At 37.4% G+C, this 17,012-nt stretch overlaps 1 protein-coding gene across 2 annotated transcripts in view; it reads right to left on the bottom strand.

Annotated features, from left to right (window-relative positions):
- Positions 1-17,012, bottom strand: part of fat4 (FAT atypical cadherin 4) — a 126,194-nt gene that overhangs the window by 44,160 nt on the left and 65,022 nt on the right. For both annotated transcript variants that reach the window (XM_023328367.1, XM_023328368.1), the window contains exons 2-5: positions 15,178-15,309; positions 6,541-6,802; positions 5,670-6,020; positions 1,326-2,248 (exon numbers count right to left, since the gene is read on the bottom strand). In XM_023328367.1, coding sequence (XP_023184135.1) covers positions 1,326-2,248; positions 5,670-6,020; positions 6,541-6,802; positions 15,178-15,309 — 1,668 coding nt within the window. The remainder of the gene's footprint in view (positions 1-1,325; positions 2,249-5,669; positions 6,021-6,540; positions 6,803-15,177; positions 15,310-17,012) is intronic.

Here is a 17,012-nt window from a genome sequence, read left to right as displayed (position 1 = left end):
CCATTTCTGTGTTGATTTGCCTGTTTATTTTTCATCACTGTTCTTGTAAAAGACCCTATGTCGACCCATTTTTCTTGTATTTTTACTCAAAATTTCTGGTATTAAAAATAAATCCATGATGATATGCAAACTAACAAGGCTCCAAGAGGCTTTGGGAGAAAAACTCGCCTAGTGCATCATTAATGAGGGTGTGTTTTACAATTTTATCTATTGGTTCAAACCAAATCCATCTCAAGGGTTTGGTGCTTGAAAAGCCAAACAAACATTTTTAGCATCAAAAGTAAGCTCCCTTCTATTTTCTACTGGCAACATCTGGATTTTTATCCCATAGAATTGAAGGATGCATTTTAGAAAAGCTTACATTGCATAATAAATGTAATCCAGCTGATGTTACTGCAAGAACATTCAAATTTATTTTAAGGCTTTTTACACAACTTTACCAAGGGTGGCAATAATTATGGTGTATGTTGTAAAACCAACCTTCCAACTGGGGATAGTCCAGTTTAACCACTGTCCTCTCTAAATCATTCTAGTAAAACAGATGGGGGTAATTACCAGCAGTGGCACCATGGAGGTAATTGTTGAGGCAAGGAAGATCATTACTTATTCATTTTGTCTAATCAGACTTTCTCAGAGAATCCACAAAAAGGAAAACCAGAGAGTTGGTAAGTAGGGTTCCCTTACTTTAGGCTGCAAATATATTTTTCATTTCATTTTTCTTTGAATAAAAATAATTTACAAGTCCAATTTTTAGCTGCATCGCTTCTCATACCTTCCTGATATTGCCATTATAGCCAGGTTAGCACAGATGTGAGCTCCTGCTTGCAGCCACCATGTCTGGACCCTTTCCCACCACATAACTGTAGTCTCATTTCCTGTTAATGTATACACGTGAAGGAGAGCACAGCTGCCGTGCTACTGGAAAAAGACTTTCCCTGCTCCATATTTTATACATGCCTCATTTAGTCATCAGGGTGGTTACAATGTTAATTGGCTCGTCATGCAGTTTAAAGCAGTTTCATATTTTGTTGAAATCCTATAAAGGCTTAATTGAGCAGAGCAAATTGCTGCCATATATCATTTCTTTATCATTTCAGTCAGGTATTTGTCATTTAGCAAAGTAAGACCACTGGGCTCAGTGCTTCAGTGAACTTATACTACTTACATACCGGCACTTATTAGGTTAGTATTACAATAAATTTAGTTATGGCATTAGCTTGTTGAAGGGCTTTGTACTGGCATTTGAAATGGCATTCGTTTCGGAGCACTTTCTGTGAAGGTAAAAACTCAACAAGTGAGAAGCTGAGAAATAGAAGAAGACTGACCTGCAGAATATTTTTTGGTAAGTTCTCAAGGTTCTCCTTGACATTGATGGTGTAAGGAGAGAGCTCAAACACTGGTGAACAGTCATTAACATCCAATAAAACAATGTTGACAGTTGTGCGATCCATTCTGGGGCTGCTTCCACGGTCTGAAGCCTGGACCACCAACGAATAGGATGAATGTGTCTCACGGTCAAGCTGTCTGGCAACTGAAATCACCCCTGTGACTGAATCGATTCGGAAATCATTGTTGGTGTTACCTCCGGCGATGGAGAACCGGATCTGCCCATTGGTGCCATCATCAGCATCAGTGGCAAACACCTGGATGACATCAGTGCCAGTCAAGATGTTCTCCTCGATCTCAATGTCATAGATGTTTTGTGAGAAGCTTGGCGTATTGTCGTTGACATCCAGAACCATCATAGTCACGTCCATGGTGGAGGAGAGAGAGGGCTCACCTTTATCTGTAGCCACAATGGTAAGGGTGTAGTTGGAAAGTTCCTCTCTGTCCAGTTCTCCAACCAACCTGACATCCCCAGCGATCACACCAATGCTAAACTTATTACTAAAAGTTCCTCTGAGGGAGTACTCCACATAGCTGTTGGGTCCGCTGTCGGCATCTGTGGCCTGGGCGGTGAACACCACTGTGTCCACCGGTGTGTTCTCCTGAATGTAAGTCATCTTCTGGGAAGTGAAGGTGGGAGGGCAGTCATTGACGTCTAGGAGGATGATTGAAACCTGGGCGGTGCTGGTGAAACGGGTGGCAGGAGGCGGTGCCAGGTCGTTGACAGTGATCGCCAGGTTGTAGAAGGACTGGGTTTCTCGGTCGAGTGCCCTCTTGATTTTGAGAACACCTTCCTTGGTGATAGCATAGTGGCCATGAGGATCACCAGATGAAATTTTGTAGAGAAGCTGAGCATTTGGACCTGAAAAACATAAGATTTTGGTGATTAGAGAAAGTTTTTGTTCACTTTATGTTAAACGTGAGTCAAACAGTGGGTCAAGTTCTTACCATACTCTATTTATTCTGTTATATTTAATTGGGGTCCCTGGAATATATAGTCTTGTGATAACATAGGAAATTTTAAGACCTTTTATTACACCACCAGGTAACTTTAAATCTAAGATGTCCATAGATTGATAAATGATTTAATACCCAAACCATCCTAACCGCTTGTCAGAAAGTAATTGCCCCATAAACCTAATATGTCGCCACTGGCATTAAACATTTGTGATTTCTGTGATGAGTCTATTTCATCACAATGGAGTGACTTTGGTCCAATTTTCTTTGTGGAATTGTTTTAATTCAGCCACATTGGGGAATATCTGAACATGAAGGGCCTTTTCCAGGTCCTGGTGCGGCATCTAAATCCAGAATTTGGATTTACAAAGCCATTCAAATGTGGAATTGCCATATGCTTTGGGTTCTATTTAGATGTTCTGGGATTTTGGAGACTTCTAAGAAAAGTCATCTATATTTTGTTATAGTAATTTTGGTAATTAGTGGTTTGCTGTGGTCTCAGTCGTAAAAATGGGTTGTTACTCTTTCCAGACTGATAGGTGTCAATGAGTTCATTCTTGAGTTTAGTCAGGGGCGTGATTTATTGCTTTTTGAGACCTTTTTGAGACCTACTTTATGTTTTAAGACTTGTTCTGTTGAACTGATTTCTTGTTCTCAGAATTTCACGCATTTTACAAAATAAGTAAGTCACTGTTCAACTCAAATACAATTTTTTTAGCTCCAGCTTGTATTTCAAAATGCTTTACACCTGGGTTCCCTGACTTTAACACTTTGTACAGCATTCACTTGGAGCTGCTTCATAATGGTTATGGTTTTGTTTTTAGCAAACTTATTTTCTTGCCAAGCCTCTTTAAATTCACTGTTGCTCATAAAGTTGAAATAACCTCTTCTCCTGAAATAATGGTGACAATGTGATTTATTTTTGACAGATTAAGTTTATATCCACTTGAAATTTTATTGATCAATCTCTTCCAAGCATATCACTGTGAAAATTAAACCACAATAAAAAAGAGGAATGCGACTGAAAACAAAATTATTTCAACTTTATGGGCAACGGTGTAATGTATGCACTTTTCCATGACGATGGAGTTGCTGGTGGATAACTTAACAAGAATATTTTAATTTTATTTGGCTGAATGAGCCATTTTCAGTCGGATAAAAAAGCTGAATATCTAGGAGAATAAGAAAAAATGTATGCAGAGAGACTTTTCATGACTCTAAGAACTTTCACAAACCCTGTTTGGAGGCACATAAAAGTTACAAATGATTAGACCTACAGTAAAGACATGAATGTGAAAACAAACTTAATGAAAATACAATTTGAAACAGTCTCTTCTCCAATAAATCTATATGTCACAATTTAACCTTGAGTTGAGTAAAGAAAACAAAGAGAACCTGATAACCAAAAGAAAGCATGGCGTAACGAAGGTCAAATTCTGATATTTCTATTGTTCATGATATAAAAAACAAAATACTTTGCATTGGGCATTCATGTGGATAATCAACATCCATTTCCACAAATTGTACATGTGCATCGACTGGCTTCTCCTCTTGACCTCCAAGATTTCAATCCATTCATACTGCATGACAGATTGCTATCAAAATGGAAACCAAACTGTAAGCCACTTCCACAACTGATAATGCCTTTCTGCATAACTGGTTCACATCTGAGTGGATTTGTAGAGCAAATCGCCTAACTTTGAAATCTGGCCTAATCCATAGCGCTCCCCAGGAAGTGGTGGTTAAAATGAGCTTAAATTGAGTGTGGGTTATTCAATTCAACGGGTATTGAAGTGGAAAGCTTTTACGCCTTTCGAACTTTATGCGCATTTACAGTACACAAGTAATTTATTATCAGGAGACCTGCTTCCATCTGAGTTTAGACTATTCTGCAGGGAGACAAAGTCTTCAGGTCAGGGTCAGAGCTTGGGAAGTGCTAACAATGGCGGTGTTTTATTGTGACAGTGAAATACAGTAGCTCTGTATCTGAAAGGACAACGTGGTCAGATTATGTGGAGAAAAAAGCCAGGCTCTGGGTTAAGAGAGCAAGGCAGCGTATTTCCCAGGAATGTAGGTCACGATAACCACATTAGGCTTGGATAAAGCTGTAATTACAGCAAGAGAGAGAATAGCGCCAACCGTTCAAATAGCACACTCACTTTTGAATCTCAGATGTCCCTCACCTTAGAGGCAGAAACAACTCACGTCAATAAATCACATTGTTTGTTTAATCAAAATAACTAAATCTATTGTAGAGTCAGGAAGTTCTGTGTAATCAACCATCAAAATAATGGGACAATCTGACATTAAATTAATCTCCTGGGGCAATGAGTGCTGGGTTACAAGGTGGAGCACTTAGTGGCTTTGAATGCTGGTCTGGTCTCTTTCTGCAAGTCCTCCCACTGCATGAATGCCTTCTCTCTGGGTACTCTGGTTTACTCCCACTATCCAAAAACATAATTCTCAGGTTAACTGGTCTCTCTAAATTTAACTATTCATGCAAGGCATGAGTGTGTGCATGACTTTTGTCCTATGATGGACTAACAACACATCCAACGTGGCTTAGAGAATAGACTTCAAAATAAATGTGTTAGTTCATAAATCCCTGAACACATTATGGATTTGTTGTGTCAATCTTTCAGACCACTCAGCTCATCTGGTTCAAGTCTACTTTGCTCCCTCAAAATTCTAACCAAGCATGGAGAAGCAGCGTTCAGATGGAATCCTCATCATAAATTGTAGTCTGTCAACTTTTCATCTCTTTCCCTTATTTAACCACCATTATGTAATATTTTGCTTCTTTGTTTATTTTAATCATGTAAAGTGCTTTGAATCGCCCTGTTGTGAAAATGTGATATACAAAAATATTGCCTAATGAGATTCTAGAAACAGTACTGTTTTTTTCTAGTCAAAGCATACAGTAAAGCTCCCCCCTCCCCAAACTGTTGCTGAAATATATTATTCAGCTGTTGTCACATCCAGGAATTAAATTATCCAAACTGAGCAATATTATTTGTCTAAATAACGTTTTGTAATTAAAGTTTGTAACCAGCAACCACCCAGACAGCGAGTGTGTTAAAACACCGGCTATTCTCGGGTCACTACCAGGCCAGATGACCTAGTTAATTAACTAGCTAACATACATATCAGACTCCCAACATTACCTTACACAGGAGAAAAGATACATTGTTCAATAATAAGCCTTAATTTAGAAAAACTGTGACTTTAGTTCAGTAAATTTGTTTTGCTGTTCCATTTCTAATTAAAACCTGGTGACCTGGAGTTGTTTGGCGTTTCATTACTTTAGTATGACATTTCTGACATACCATCATCAGCGTCACTGGCCAGAACCGTGACGATACTGGATCCAGACGGCAGGCTCTCGGAGACTGAAGCGCTATACACAGTGGTGTTGAAGATGGGGGAGTTGTCGTTCACATCCAGCACGTTGAAATAAACCCGGACCGTACTGGCCTGTCCACCACCGTCCTCGGCTTTCGCAGTTAAGATGTAGTACTGCTGGGTCTCATAGTCCAATGGACGTGTCACATTGAAAACGCCCGTCACTGGGTTGAGGAGGAAGGTCCCGTCTTCATCGTCTTCCTCCAGCGAGTAGGTGACCTCTCCATTCACCCCTGAGTCGGAGTCACTCGCCAGGATCGCTGCCACGATGGAGCCTGAAGGATGACACAGGCGCAATGTTAACTGCTTTCTTTTAAAATATTATTGCTAGAGGATTATTTTTAATACAAGTGAATGACTGATTGTTGAGCCAGCTGCTAATTCTGTCTTGGACTGCTGTGACTGAACAAACAGATCCTTATTAAAGAGTTTCTGAATGTTTAACAGGATTATAATTCAATGTCATCTTCAACAGACATTTTTCTTTGATTACCAACTCTTATTCAGTGCTAAGAGGGGTGAATGAGGTCTGCCAGACGGTTGTCAGAGGATGTAAATCAAATTGGAGTTATTCCCCATTTCACCAACTAAACGTTTGATTTCCCTCTTGAGAAAAATGCTGAATATTTCAGAGCTACAACACATAAAATGCTTGGAAAAAATGCACAAGAAAAAAAGTTCCCCTTGAGCTGTGTTAGTTTGCTCTGAGAGGTTTTCCAGAAGACAAAACATCGCCTGCTCCGTCCATTTCGGCGTCTTTAGTTTGTAACCGGATGCTCCATTAAGCGACCTCACCTGGCGCCATGTCCTCGAGGATGTCAAATGAGTATGTCGCACGGGAGAACTTGGGCGTGTGGTCATTGACGTCTTGGACAGTGATGTTCAACCTCATGTCAGACGACTGCTTTCCATCGTCCGCTCGCACCAGGAGAGAATATTTGGAGCGCCTTTCTCTGTCCAGCTTCTTGGTGGCAATCAGGTCACCAGATTCGGGATCAATGCGAAAGCTGTCGTCGGCCCCACTGATGATGGTGTAAGTCACTAAAGCATTGGGACCCTAAGAGGAGAAATAGAAGCACATTAGGTCAAGTTTATTTTCTTTTAATTTGCAGTGTCTACTTTCAACTATTTTTTATTACATTTTCAACACCGAATTTTGTTTTTTAGGTTTCAAACTCGCTAAGCCAGAACGTTAGCCCCACTTTTATACATTTTCCTTTAACATGTCATCCTCAAAGAACAGAAAAGCAGAGTGCTCTGACCAGTGAGGATCAAAGAAACTGTCTGCCAGCAAAACCAGACTCTTCACTTTCCTTGTCTCCAGATCAAACTCCAGACTTGCCAAGGATGAATGAAACCTTTCTCTGCGTCGTTTTTCCCAGAGACAGTCAGTAAGGAGAGAGCTTGTGATTTAGATTTTTCGAAACGTATCACAAATGCGGATAATGAAACCAAAACCAGGACAAAGGTTAAAGGGCTTTAATCAGAATGACCATAAGAAAGAAGATCCAAACAAGATTTGGGATTAAAAACATGAGGTATTGAGGTTCATCTTCTGTAAAAAAAAAAAAAAGTAATTTGTGTTATCCTTAAAAAGTTGGCAGGATTGAAGGTTAGACAAATTCCCAATATTAAGGTAAAACTGTTTATTTTTAAGTTACACTTTTAAAAATTGCTAATAATTTTTTTATCATACAGTTCTCAAGCAGAGGTACTCCAAGTTCTCCATACTGTCCAAAAGTATGTAGGTCACTGTAAGTTGCTCTTAACAGTTACACAACATGAAAAATAACATTATTAAAATGTTCCTGATGTATGAAACTAAAACACTACACCAACACACTATTTAACAGTAGTTAAAAGAGCTAACTTCAATTCAAGTCATGTTCTCCTTTGAAAGACTACAATCCTTGAGCACCAATTTAATTTTGATAGCACAATTTACATGTTTCATAATGTCATTAGATATCGCATTTATATTTTGTTTTGTTCTTTACTGTGCGTGTTTTATTATTTTCATGTATATTTCTTCTTTGAAATAAAGTTTTTTTGGGGGAAAAAGAGAATGTGAAGAGAGGAAACTTATCTGCTAAACTGTTTTCAACCAATTCAAAATAAGAGCATGAATATTAACATCTAACTACTTGAAGAAAACAGTTGCTAACCAAAACTTCAACCCTGATGTCAAACTTTAACCAACTGAAAGCTTACAAAACAGCCATGTAGATTTTATCTGGAAAAATATATTTCTGGGAAGATAATCGTACTGAATATTTTCCAAACTAAACAAAAACTGGTAGATTAGGTTTTGTCTAAACTAGCAGAAGTGCTGAATAAAAAATTTACGTTACTATTTCCACATTAGATTAGAGGAAGTCTACCCACAATCAGAGTGTATATTTATTATAAAACATAGTTTCACAAAAAAATCAAAGAAATATTTATGATAAGACAAACAAAAACATATAAAATTAGATTTTGTTCTATAAGCCTTGTTCATGTTGTATGAATTCGTAGTTTTCCTTTACAAAATCAATTACCTGGTCCCATATTACTTCAGAAAGATACAGGCTCCATGATATTCACGATGGCCGTGATAAGAGGCTTTGGAACAGGAGAAGAGGACCGAATGCGATATGACATCTGAATGGGCCTGGCGACAGAGCTTGACGTTTATATTTGTGTTGGGACAATGAAAGATCAGACAACTGTCTCTCTTTTGTATCTTCTGCCAAAAGAGCTAATGCGACTTCAAAAAGCTTACTGCTATTCATTGAGAAGAACCAAAGGTTCCAGTTACAGTTAAACTAAAAGAGACTCTTTCAGCTCTGCCTGATGTCCATGTAACGCTGTCTGATCCTATCTGAACAGTGGGGTTGCTAATAAAGAGAGGTGTTGCATTAGGTTGTTTTATATTGACATATTTATTGGCTTGCTGGACAATGCTCACATAATCTGGATTTTAAATAGCCGTTTTAATAGTATTGCCAGGGTTCCTAGATGCCTTTTCAAAATTTCCAACTCATATCTTCTATTAATTCTGCATATTTTTTTTTACATTTCATGTATTTTCATATTTAATCTACCCCATTACTTACAAAGCTGGATGAGCAAGTATGCATCTGTTTGTTCTTCTCCTGAAAATAAAGTGGTCCAATCAGAGTTTTTTATGTTGCATTATTTAAAAATATTCACATATTTACTCAGCATTAAATTTTGACATTTTTTATCATCTGTCCATACAGTATTTCACCCATTAAATGTTTGACAGATATATAGAAACAAGACATATTGTTTACATTTATTTTTTAAACACTATGTTTATTTTAGACATTTAATTAAGGAAAATAAAAGTTTCTCTATTCCAAGATGGAACTGTGAATAAAGTGTGGGAAAAAATGTTTTTTTCATAATTTATTTTTATTCTTTCCAACACAACCTGAAAACTGCTAAAAGTTCAGCTGTTCTTAGTGAGTTCACAATCTTAAACCTCTACACAGTTTATTTTAATTTTATGTAAAGGGCCAAAGCAAAGTAGCAAATTATTATGAAATGGAAGGAAAGTTATACTGTGATACTCCTAAATAAAACCCAGAACAACCTACTTCCTTCAGGAGGGCTTAACAGTTTGTTAGAGGGAAATAATCAACTTCATGACAAAGACGGGTCAGGGATAAAATTATGGAGAATTTTAAAGCTCCGTAAGGTTATAAAAAATATGCAAAGCTTTTGATCATACCAATCAATCATCTAAAAATTGAATATGACAAAATGCAAACCTACTGCCACACAGTTTCCATTTAAACTGACAGGCCAAGCAAGGACCTGGCCTAAATCAGGGAAGCAACCAAAAAGCCCATGTAACTTTGGAGGAGCTGCAGAGATCTACAACTCCGGTGGAAGCATTTCTCAACAGAATAACTGTTTCTTGGAAACGGTACATGTCAGGACTTTATGGACGAATCAGAAGAAAAAAAATGTTGCAAGAAAGCCATAAAAAGTCCTGACTGCAGTTTGCCACAGGACATGTAGGCAGACATGTCAGAAGGTCAGATGAGAAAATTAAAAGCTATGTTTGGCCTAAATGCAATGTGCTATGTTTTGTGGAAAAATTTTAGCAGGGACAGGAAAGCTGGTCAGAGACAATTAGAAGATAGATTGAGTTAAATACAGGGTGACCAAGGGTGCAAAAGGACTTTGGACAGGGACAGAGGTTCATATTCATGCAGCCAGAACTGCAAGCATGTTTGAATGGCCCAGCCAAAGTCCATTTGTTAAATTTAATGGATCATTTTTAACGTAATAGAGTTTTACAGCTTGGAAATGTTTACCTATGGACATTTTATATCCAGTCACTATGAGCTTGGGTTACTTTGCAAAGGAGGAAGGTCAAAATTTTGTCTCCTTACTTACAAATCTAGTGAAGACACAACCCAAAAGACTTTCAGCTATGTTTGCAACTAAAGGTGCATAGTATTGACCCAGGGAGGCTGATTTCTTTTATTTGTTTGTGTAAGAATCTTTTTTTTTCCATTTTACAACTGTAATTGTATAAAATGGAAAAAACATTATAGTTTGCAATTAGAATCTGAAAAAGTTTAAATAAAAAATATTTACCAAAGCTACATACTAACTACTGAACACTTGTAAAATTTGACAGAGCATTAATAAAGTCTTATCGATATTACAGGTCAAATGTTGCACAGCCTAAGCAACTTCATAGCAGCAGTCTGTAAAAGTCCTGCTGGCGTCCTGCTGCTGGAGCCCTGCGCATTGAGACAATAAAAAGTTACGTGCAAGTGGAACAGATTTTTAGCATTTACTTAATGTTATAACAGTTTGGCTGGATTGGATAAAAGATAAAGCTTGTCTCTCACAAAATCAAATAAAACATTTTTCTTTTTCGACTCTTTTAAAACCTTTTAGCCAAAAACTTTAGACAGACTCGGCATTGTTAGGATAAGTTCATGACTTACTCTTATCTTTTTTTTGTGCTGTGAGTGAGTGCTTCTTTAAAAACTGTGTCTTCTTGACCTTGTCTCTCATTGCATTACCAGAACTTTGTCTAGGTTCCAGGTCCAATGGAAAAAAAGGAAGGAGAGCAAAATTCTGCTCATCTAAGGACCCTGCTGTCATCAATCATTTGCTCCGGATCTGGCAATCCCATTAGCCACCTGCGCCGTGGTCCGGAACCCAACACCCATGGTTTGCCAATTAATTTTCTGATATGGTTCAGAGGCAGAGCAAGAAAAGGTGGGAGATGCTGAGCTGGGGGCTCATCTGAGCACAAAGATCTATAAAAAGATCTCTGCTGTCATTTTAATTCATTTACCTTCCCCAAATAGTTTGGTTTCTTTCAGTTCACAACCATAAGAGCCTCCATGCACACAAATACACCACTGCTCAGCCCTCTGACCTTGACTCTGGTTGTCTGCTTTATAGTCCCCCTTTGAGAGAGAAGGCTGTTATATAGGAGGACACTGCCGACCAGTTAAACTGTGGTGTTTTGAGAAGATGTTGCACCAGACTGGGGCATAGGGAATTCATTTAGCAGATGATGGCTCTTAGCTACTAAGAGAAGTGAAAGGTGTGAAGCAAGGACTGCCAGCAGGGACACATACCCAATCACAACACAAACTCCTACAAAACAAGTGATGACAGCTCAAGGATAGAGAAGTTGTTAGAAAAAAACTGGACCAAGCTGCTGCAGTGTAAGTGTTTAATTCAATGTTTTTTCATGTCTTCGAAATACACTCACTGGTCGTTTCATTAGCTGCATCTTGCTAGTATGCTGGGCTGGACTATATGGATAAAAAGTCATTACACTATAAGGGTTTTATATCTGTCAATATTGATAATTATTGATTTGTTTTTTTGTTTTAAAAATCTGAAATACTGCCAACCTGTTGGTTTGACCTTTCCTGTTTTATCCACAGTTTTTTCTCACAGTTTTTTAAATGTAATTTTAAGCTGCTATGAGACACGGTGCTGAATCCAGAAACTGCTGCCGTGACAGTTACTCAACAAGTTGTTGCTAGGTAACCACAAGTTACTCAGCAGGTTGTTGCTAGGTAACCAAAGATTGAGTGAGATAGTTGATGCCAGCAACCTTTCTTAGCTAGTCTTGAGAGTTTGAGCAGCTAAAACCTTCTTCTCTCTACATCCCCCAGAATGCCTTGTGGTTCTTCATCATAGCTCATTGAAATGATTGAATATTCTATCATACATAAATACTCCCCAACAGCATCACAACAACCTAAAACATCAATAAAAGGCAGGATGGATCTATGTTCTCATTATTTAATTTATTTTTTTTTTCTTTCAAATTCTGGCTTTATCTGAATATCACTGCTGAACTAAAGACTCATTGGACCAGGCAAGTTTTTCCAATCTGATGTCACCCAGTTTTGGTTTGCTTGTGTGAATTGTAGTCTCGTTTTGCTGTTTTCAGCTGGCAGAAGTGGTGCTTTCTGCTGCTCTAATCCATCTGCTTAAGGTTTTAAAGAGTTGTGTGTTCAGGGATGGTATTCTACCTGGCGTGGTTGTAACTGCAGCTTTTTATTTTCTCCAACCAATTTGCCAATTCTCTGACAACAACAAGGCGTTTTCACCCACGCAATTGCCAGTAACTGGAAATGTATTATTTTACTGATCATTATTTACTAACCAGAGAGAAATAGTGATAACTACTTTCTGAAATACTCAGACCAACAACCATGCCATATTCAAGTTACTACTTCCAGTCAGACCTCTAATAAAAGATTTAAATTTGAAAGGGCAGGAAAGCCAATAAGAAACATTTTCAAGCAGATATAGTTGTTTTTATTGATTTTATGTAAACCCAACTAGAAATGTGAGTGGGGAAAAACAGATGCGTTGAACCAATATTGAAATCCCCTCACACATGAATCCCACATGTAGCGCTGTTAAATGGGATGGGATCATTATGGCGTCTGAACTCAGCCCTTTAACTGGCCAACGTTTTGCACTCTTGGCTACTCCATGCTGGCTTCGCGAATGTGGCTTTCCCACCGATGTGCTCTGAACGCTGAGTGTCAGCGCAACTTTAGTTTCCTGCATAAGGATGTGGGCAAAGACTTGGCTGGATTCATATCTGGCTCTGAAGAGAGCCTGGATAAAATACAGGCTTCTATTTAGCAATCTATTCATGGGAGCGCTGCAGTTTGGAGTAAACATCGCTATAATCTGTAAATCCTAAATAGGCTCCTTGAAGTTGTACTCTTGTTTATTTCAATTTCTGTATCAAAACAAGGTTTGACTTCTCTCCGCTAAGTTATTTTACATAATTCTCCAATCATTTGTTATATGCAGACCTCTAAGGGAATGTATTTAATTCGAAACAGAGATCATAAGTTGCACAGCTCAGGCTTTTCATAACTTCACACAAGGAAAAGTGACCATGGATTTAATACCTTATATTAAAACATCTACGATTAAAACTTTGAATTCTTTGGCTCTCATAATTGATTTAAAATCAAATAACCTACCTAAATCCTGTTGGTAAAAAAAAGACTGTAGGTCTTTGTGTGACTTTTCTCACATTTAGAGCAAGGAGAAGGGAGTGAGGCAACAGTTGTGCCATAAAAATCTGTGCCTCATAAGTTAAATCTGAGTCCAAAGGCCTTCTTTCTAATCTCTCTCCTCTCTATGACTTGAATTTTTTCATCAACTTAAAATGTGTCCTTTGGTTTGAAGAAGGGACCGCAGACATTTTGAGGTGCTACAAGGCCTACATTTTACCTCTTGCAGAATTTAACGTCCACATCTGCGTGAAGCAGCTGAAGACGAAAGCTTCAGATTACTGAGAGGGATGCTGTTGAAGTAAAGAAAACGACTGACTTCACAAAGACACAGTCATAATAGGGGGCTGGAACTCTCCTTAACAGGGTTTTTACCAGTATTACAGTTATTTAAGTGAATTGGACCAACCTGGCCCTAGGTGAAAAAGTACTTGTAGTCTAAACCTCATCGGTTTGGAGGGATTAACTGCCAAAATGTGGTTGCTTTAACTGCCAATGAGTTTTTTACATTGTTAAAAAAGAATTTTGACTCTGTATTCCTTGCAAAGTTGCTTTAGTTTGACCATGAATGGTCAGGCATCAGAATCTAAATCTGAATTAAAACCAGACTTTGACTAGGCCTCTCCAAAACCTTCATTGTGCGGTCTTAAGCAATTCTTTGTTGATATGGTTTCATATCATTGTTGTCATGGACTGATTGTTGGAGATTCTCCTTAAAGCAGAAGTATGGAACTTTCATAAAAAATGTGTTTAAGATCATCTAAGATCTAAGATCTAAGATCAAAGATCATCTTCCTGGATCTGACTGGTTGTTTTTGACTGGGAGTGGTGCATTTCTGCAGATTACAATATTAGTACTGGGAAAAATTGGAGGAAATCTTTGATCTTTTCACAGATTAACTGTCTCATACTGTCACAATATAGTGACAGTTTTAACAAATATATGAAAAACATATATTTGTTAATAAAAAACAAAACAAAAAAACATATAAACATATTTCTGGATTACAGAAATTCCAGTATTTGGAATTTCTGTAATCCAGATGCTGTGTTAGTTAAACACTGGATGAAATATAAAACACACATTCACAAAAATGTCATTTTTTGAAAATTATCTTGGAGGTCATCAAGTTGCTATTTGGTAAATGTAAGGGTAGTCTGTGTGTTAGTTTTCAATATCAGTGCATCCCATGCATGCTGTTTTTAGCCAGTTTGTTGAATCATGAAGCCTGGTCCTAACTAAAGCTCAGTTGAGCTTGAAATGTTCTTTTATAATCTCCAGGGTGAGTCATCAGTGTGCTCTTGGAGTAATTTTGGTAGGCCTTATTGGAAGACACATTCCTTTTTCATGTTCCCTTCAATTGTGAATAATCACTCTCAATGTACTTCACTCAAGTCTCAATGATTTAGAAATGACTTTGAAATTATTTTAGCCTGATAGGTATTTTAGATTGGTACTATTTTGGTACTGCATGTTGTCAGACAGGTTCTAGTGAATTATTTGCTCTACAGTTTCATTCCAATAAAACTCAACCAAAAATGTGGTTAATCACAATGATGCTCTAAAGCCATGATTTCACACAATGCAGGCCTGGTTTGGATAGATAAGAATGAAATCAATCACTCAAGCTGATCTTTATGGCTAAATATTCACAACTGAGCCACAGCTTTCTGGAAATTAACATTTTATTTGAATGACTTTTTTGGTTTACAATTTCCAATTGTTGCTAATAAAATGTGACCTAATTGAATTTAGTGTTGCTTGAAGAACTATTTGGATCACATTTTTATTTCAAATTGCTTACATCCATTCTGGAAGCAGCTAAATGGAAAATGGGCACAGTGAAGCACAAAAGCAGTCAGACAGAAAAGAAAGTTTGGGAGCCATTACCTCATCTGCATCTGTGGCTGTTAGCTGCATTATCTTGAAGCCATCTCCAACATTCTCCTCAATGGTCACATCCAGAATATCATTAGGAAAAACAGGTGGGTTGTCATTGATGTCCTGCAGAGTGATCTCCACCTGCAGAGGAGGAAGAAGAGGAAACGCCAGAGTGTTTTATTAAAACTTTGCCAAATGGCTGCATTCTACCTGCTGCAGCTGCAGAGATCACAGCAAAGCAGTAACCTTTTGTGCCTTCTTGGATTTCATAAGATGAAGGAGCTACACTTGCAGAACAAATGTGCTGCTATTTAATTCCAGCAATAATAAAATGAGAGAAAAACTGAAATTGTGAGGTGTTGTGGAAAGGTGAAAAAGAAGTTAGCAAGGTCTACAGGGATGAGAAAAAGAAAATCTACATTTTTTCAGCTTTAGCCTCGGCACACAGTGAAACATTTTCAGTTTCTATTATTCACTACCCATTGCGATCATTTACAAAACAAAAACAAAGCCAAGAAGTTTGTATAACACCGAATACACTTCAGGGTCAGGTGAAACAAATTGTCAAAATGACTTGTTTGTTTGTAAGGTTTGAAAGGAGAACGCATTTACTTTGTAAGAAAAGTGTGGCTGCACATCTTAGGTTTGCAAAGTGGCTTTTGAATGAAGGGATATCTGACCTTGATGCAAAATAAAATACAGTTTAACAGTACAAACACTCAATACCAACAGAAAAACACGGAAGGGAGAGTTTATTAAATATATTCTTCAATCTTGTGTTTTTTGTACAGTTATGGCTATAATGCTATTTCTTTTGGCTTCGTAAAGACTAAACAAAGCTATAAAACATTTAATAAATACTTAATTAATTCTGTTTTGATTTGTTATACTGCAAGAAATATAAATGTTACCATTCAAACCGGAACATGTGGCTTAAATAAGGATTGCACTGTGTCTATGAACTGTCTTAGCTGTTGGTAAAGTAACATATGTGATAACTTTAGCTTTGGCTGCACTCTGTCACATATGTCTTTCTCTTTTTTTACCCAACTATGACAGCAAAAGAACTTATTAAACCACACAGATAAGGCTGTGGTACAGTGAAATGGACTAAAGAGTCTGACTCTATATTTAGTTTTGGCTTAGCTCAAAATTATTTTTTTATTAAGTTTTATCCAAAGTTCCATCTAGCCTGTGTTTTCATATTTGCCCCATTCAAGCCAACAAAGAAAGCAGGAGTTTATTAAGCTGCATCAATAAAAGTGTGGTTCAGTATCTAATGGAAAAAAAAAGTGGAGTAACTCAATATGAAGCTTTCAGGAAAATGAAAATAAGTATCATAGATTTTGTGACTTATAAAAAGAAAAATAATATTTACAAAATAATTTTTGCTTAACTAAGCCTAAACTTTTGCAACAAAATCAACTTCATTAGAGATTGTTTCAATGACTATAATTAAACAGTAATAAAACAACACTGATTGAAAAATAGAGAATAATTGAATAATTATGTAATTGCAAAGAAATAAAACATAAAACATGCAGTAGAAGTAAAACCCATTAAAAATAGGGGCAAAATGTTTTTGTCTTTCTATTGCAGTATATCTACTGATTTCAAATAAAAATAAACAATAACAAACTATTGGATCATAACCTCCTATTACTGATATATAAATACTCCATTAATACTGGAGCTTATGCTAATCAAACCCTTTAAAAATTAATTTCAGGCATATTTCCGCAGGGATAAGCAGTGAGTGTAGCAGCAGAGCAAGCTAACTGCAGCTCAGGGAGTTTCACTTTCAAGTCCTCCAAAACAAAATAAACACGTATTACAGCAGACCA

This window comes from Xiphophorus maculatus, chromosome 23, assembly GCF_002775205.1.
Source record: "Xiphophorus maculatus strain JP 163 A chromosome 23, X_maculatus-5.0-male, whole genome shotgun sequence".
Classification (NCBI taxonomy): Eukaryota; Metazoa; Chordata; class Actinopteri; order Cyprinodontiformes; family Poeciliidae; genus Xiphophorus; species Xiphophorus maculatus.
This window is presented reverse-complemented; position numbering and strand designations above follow the sequence as displayed.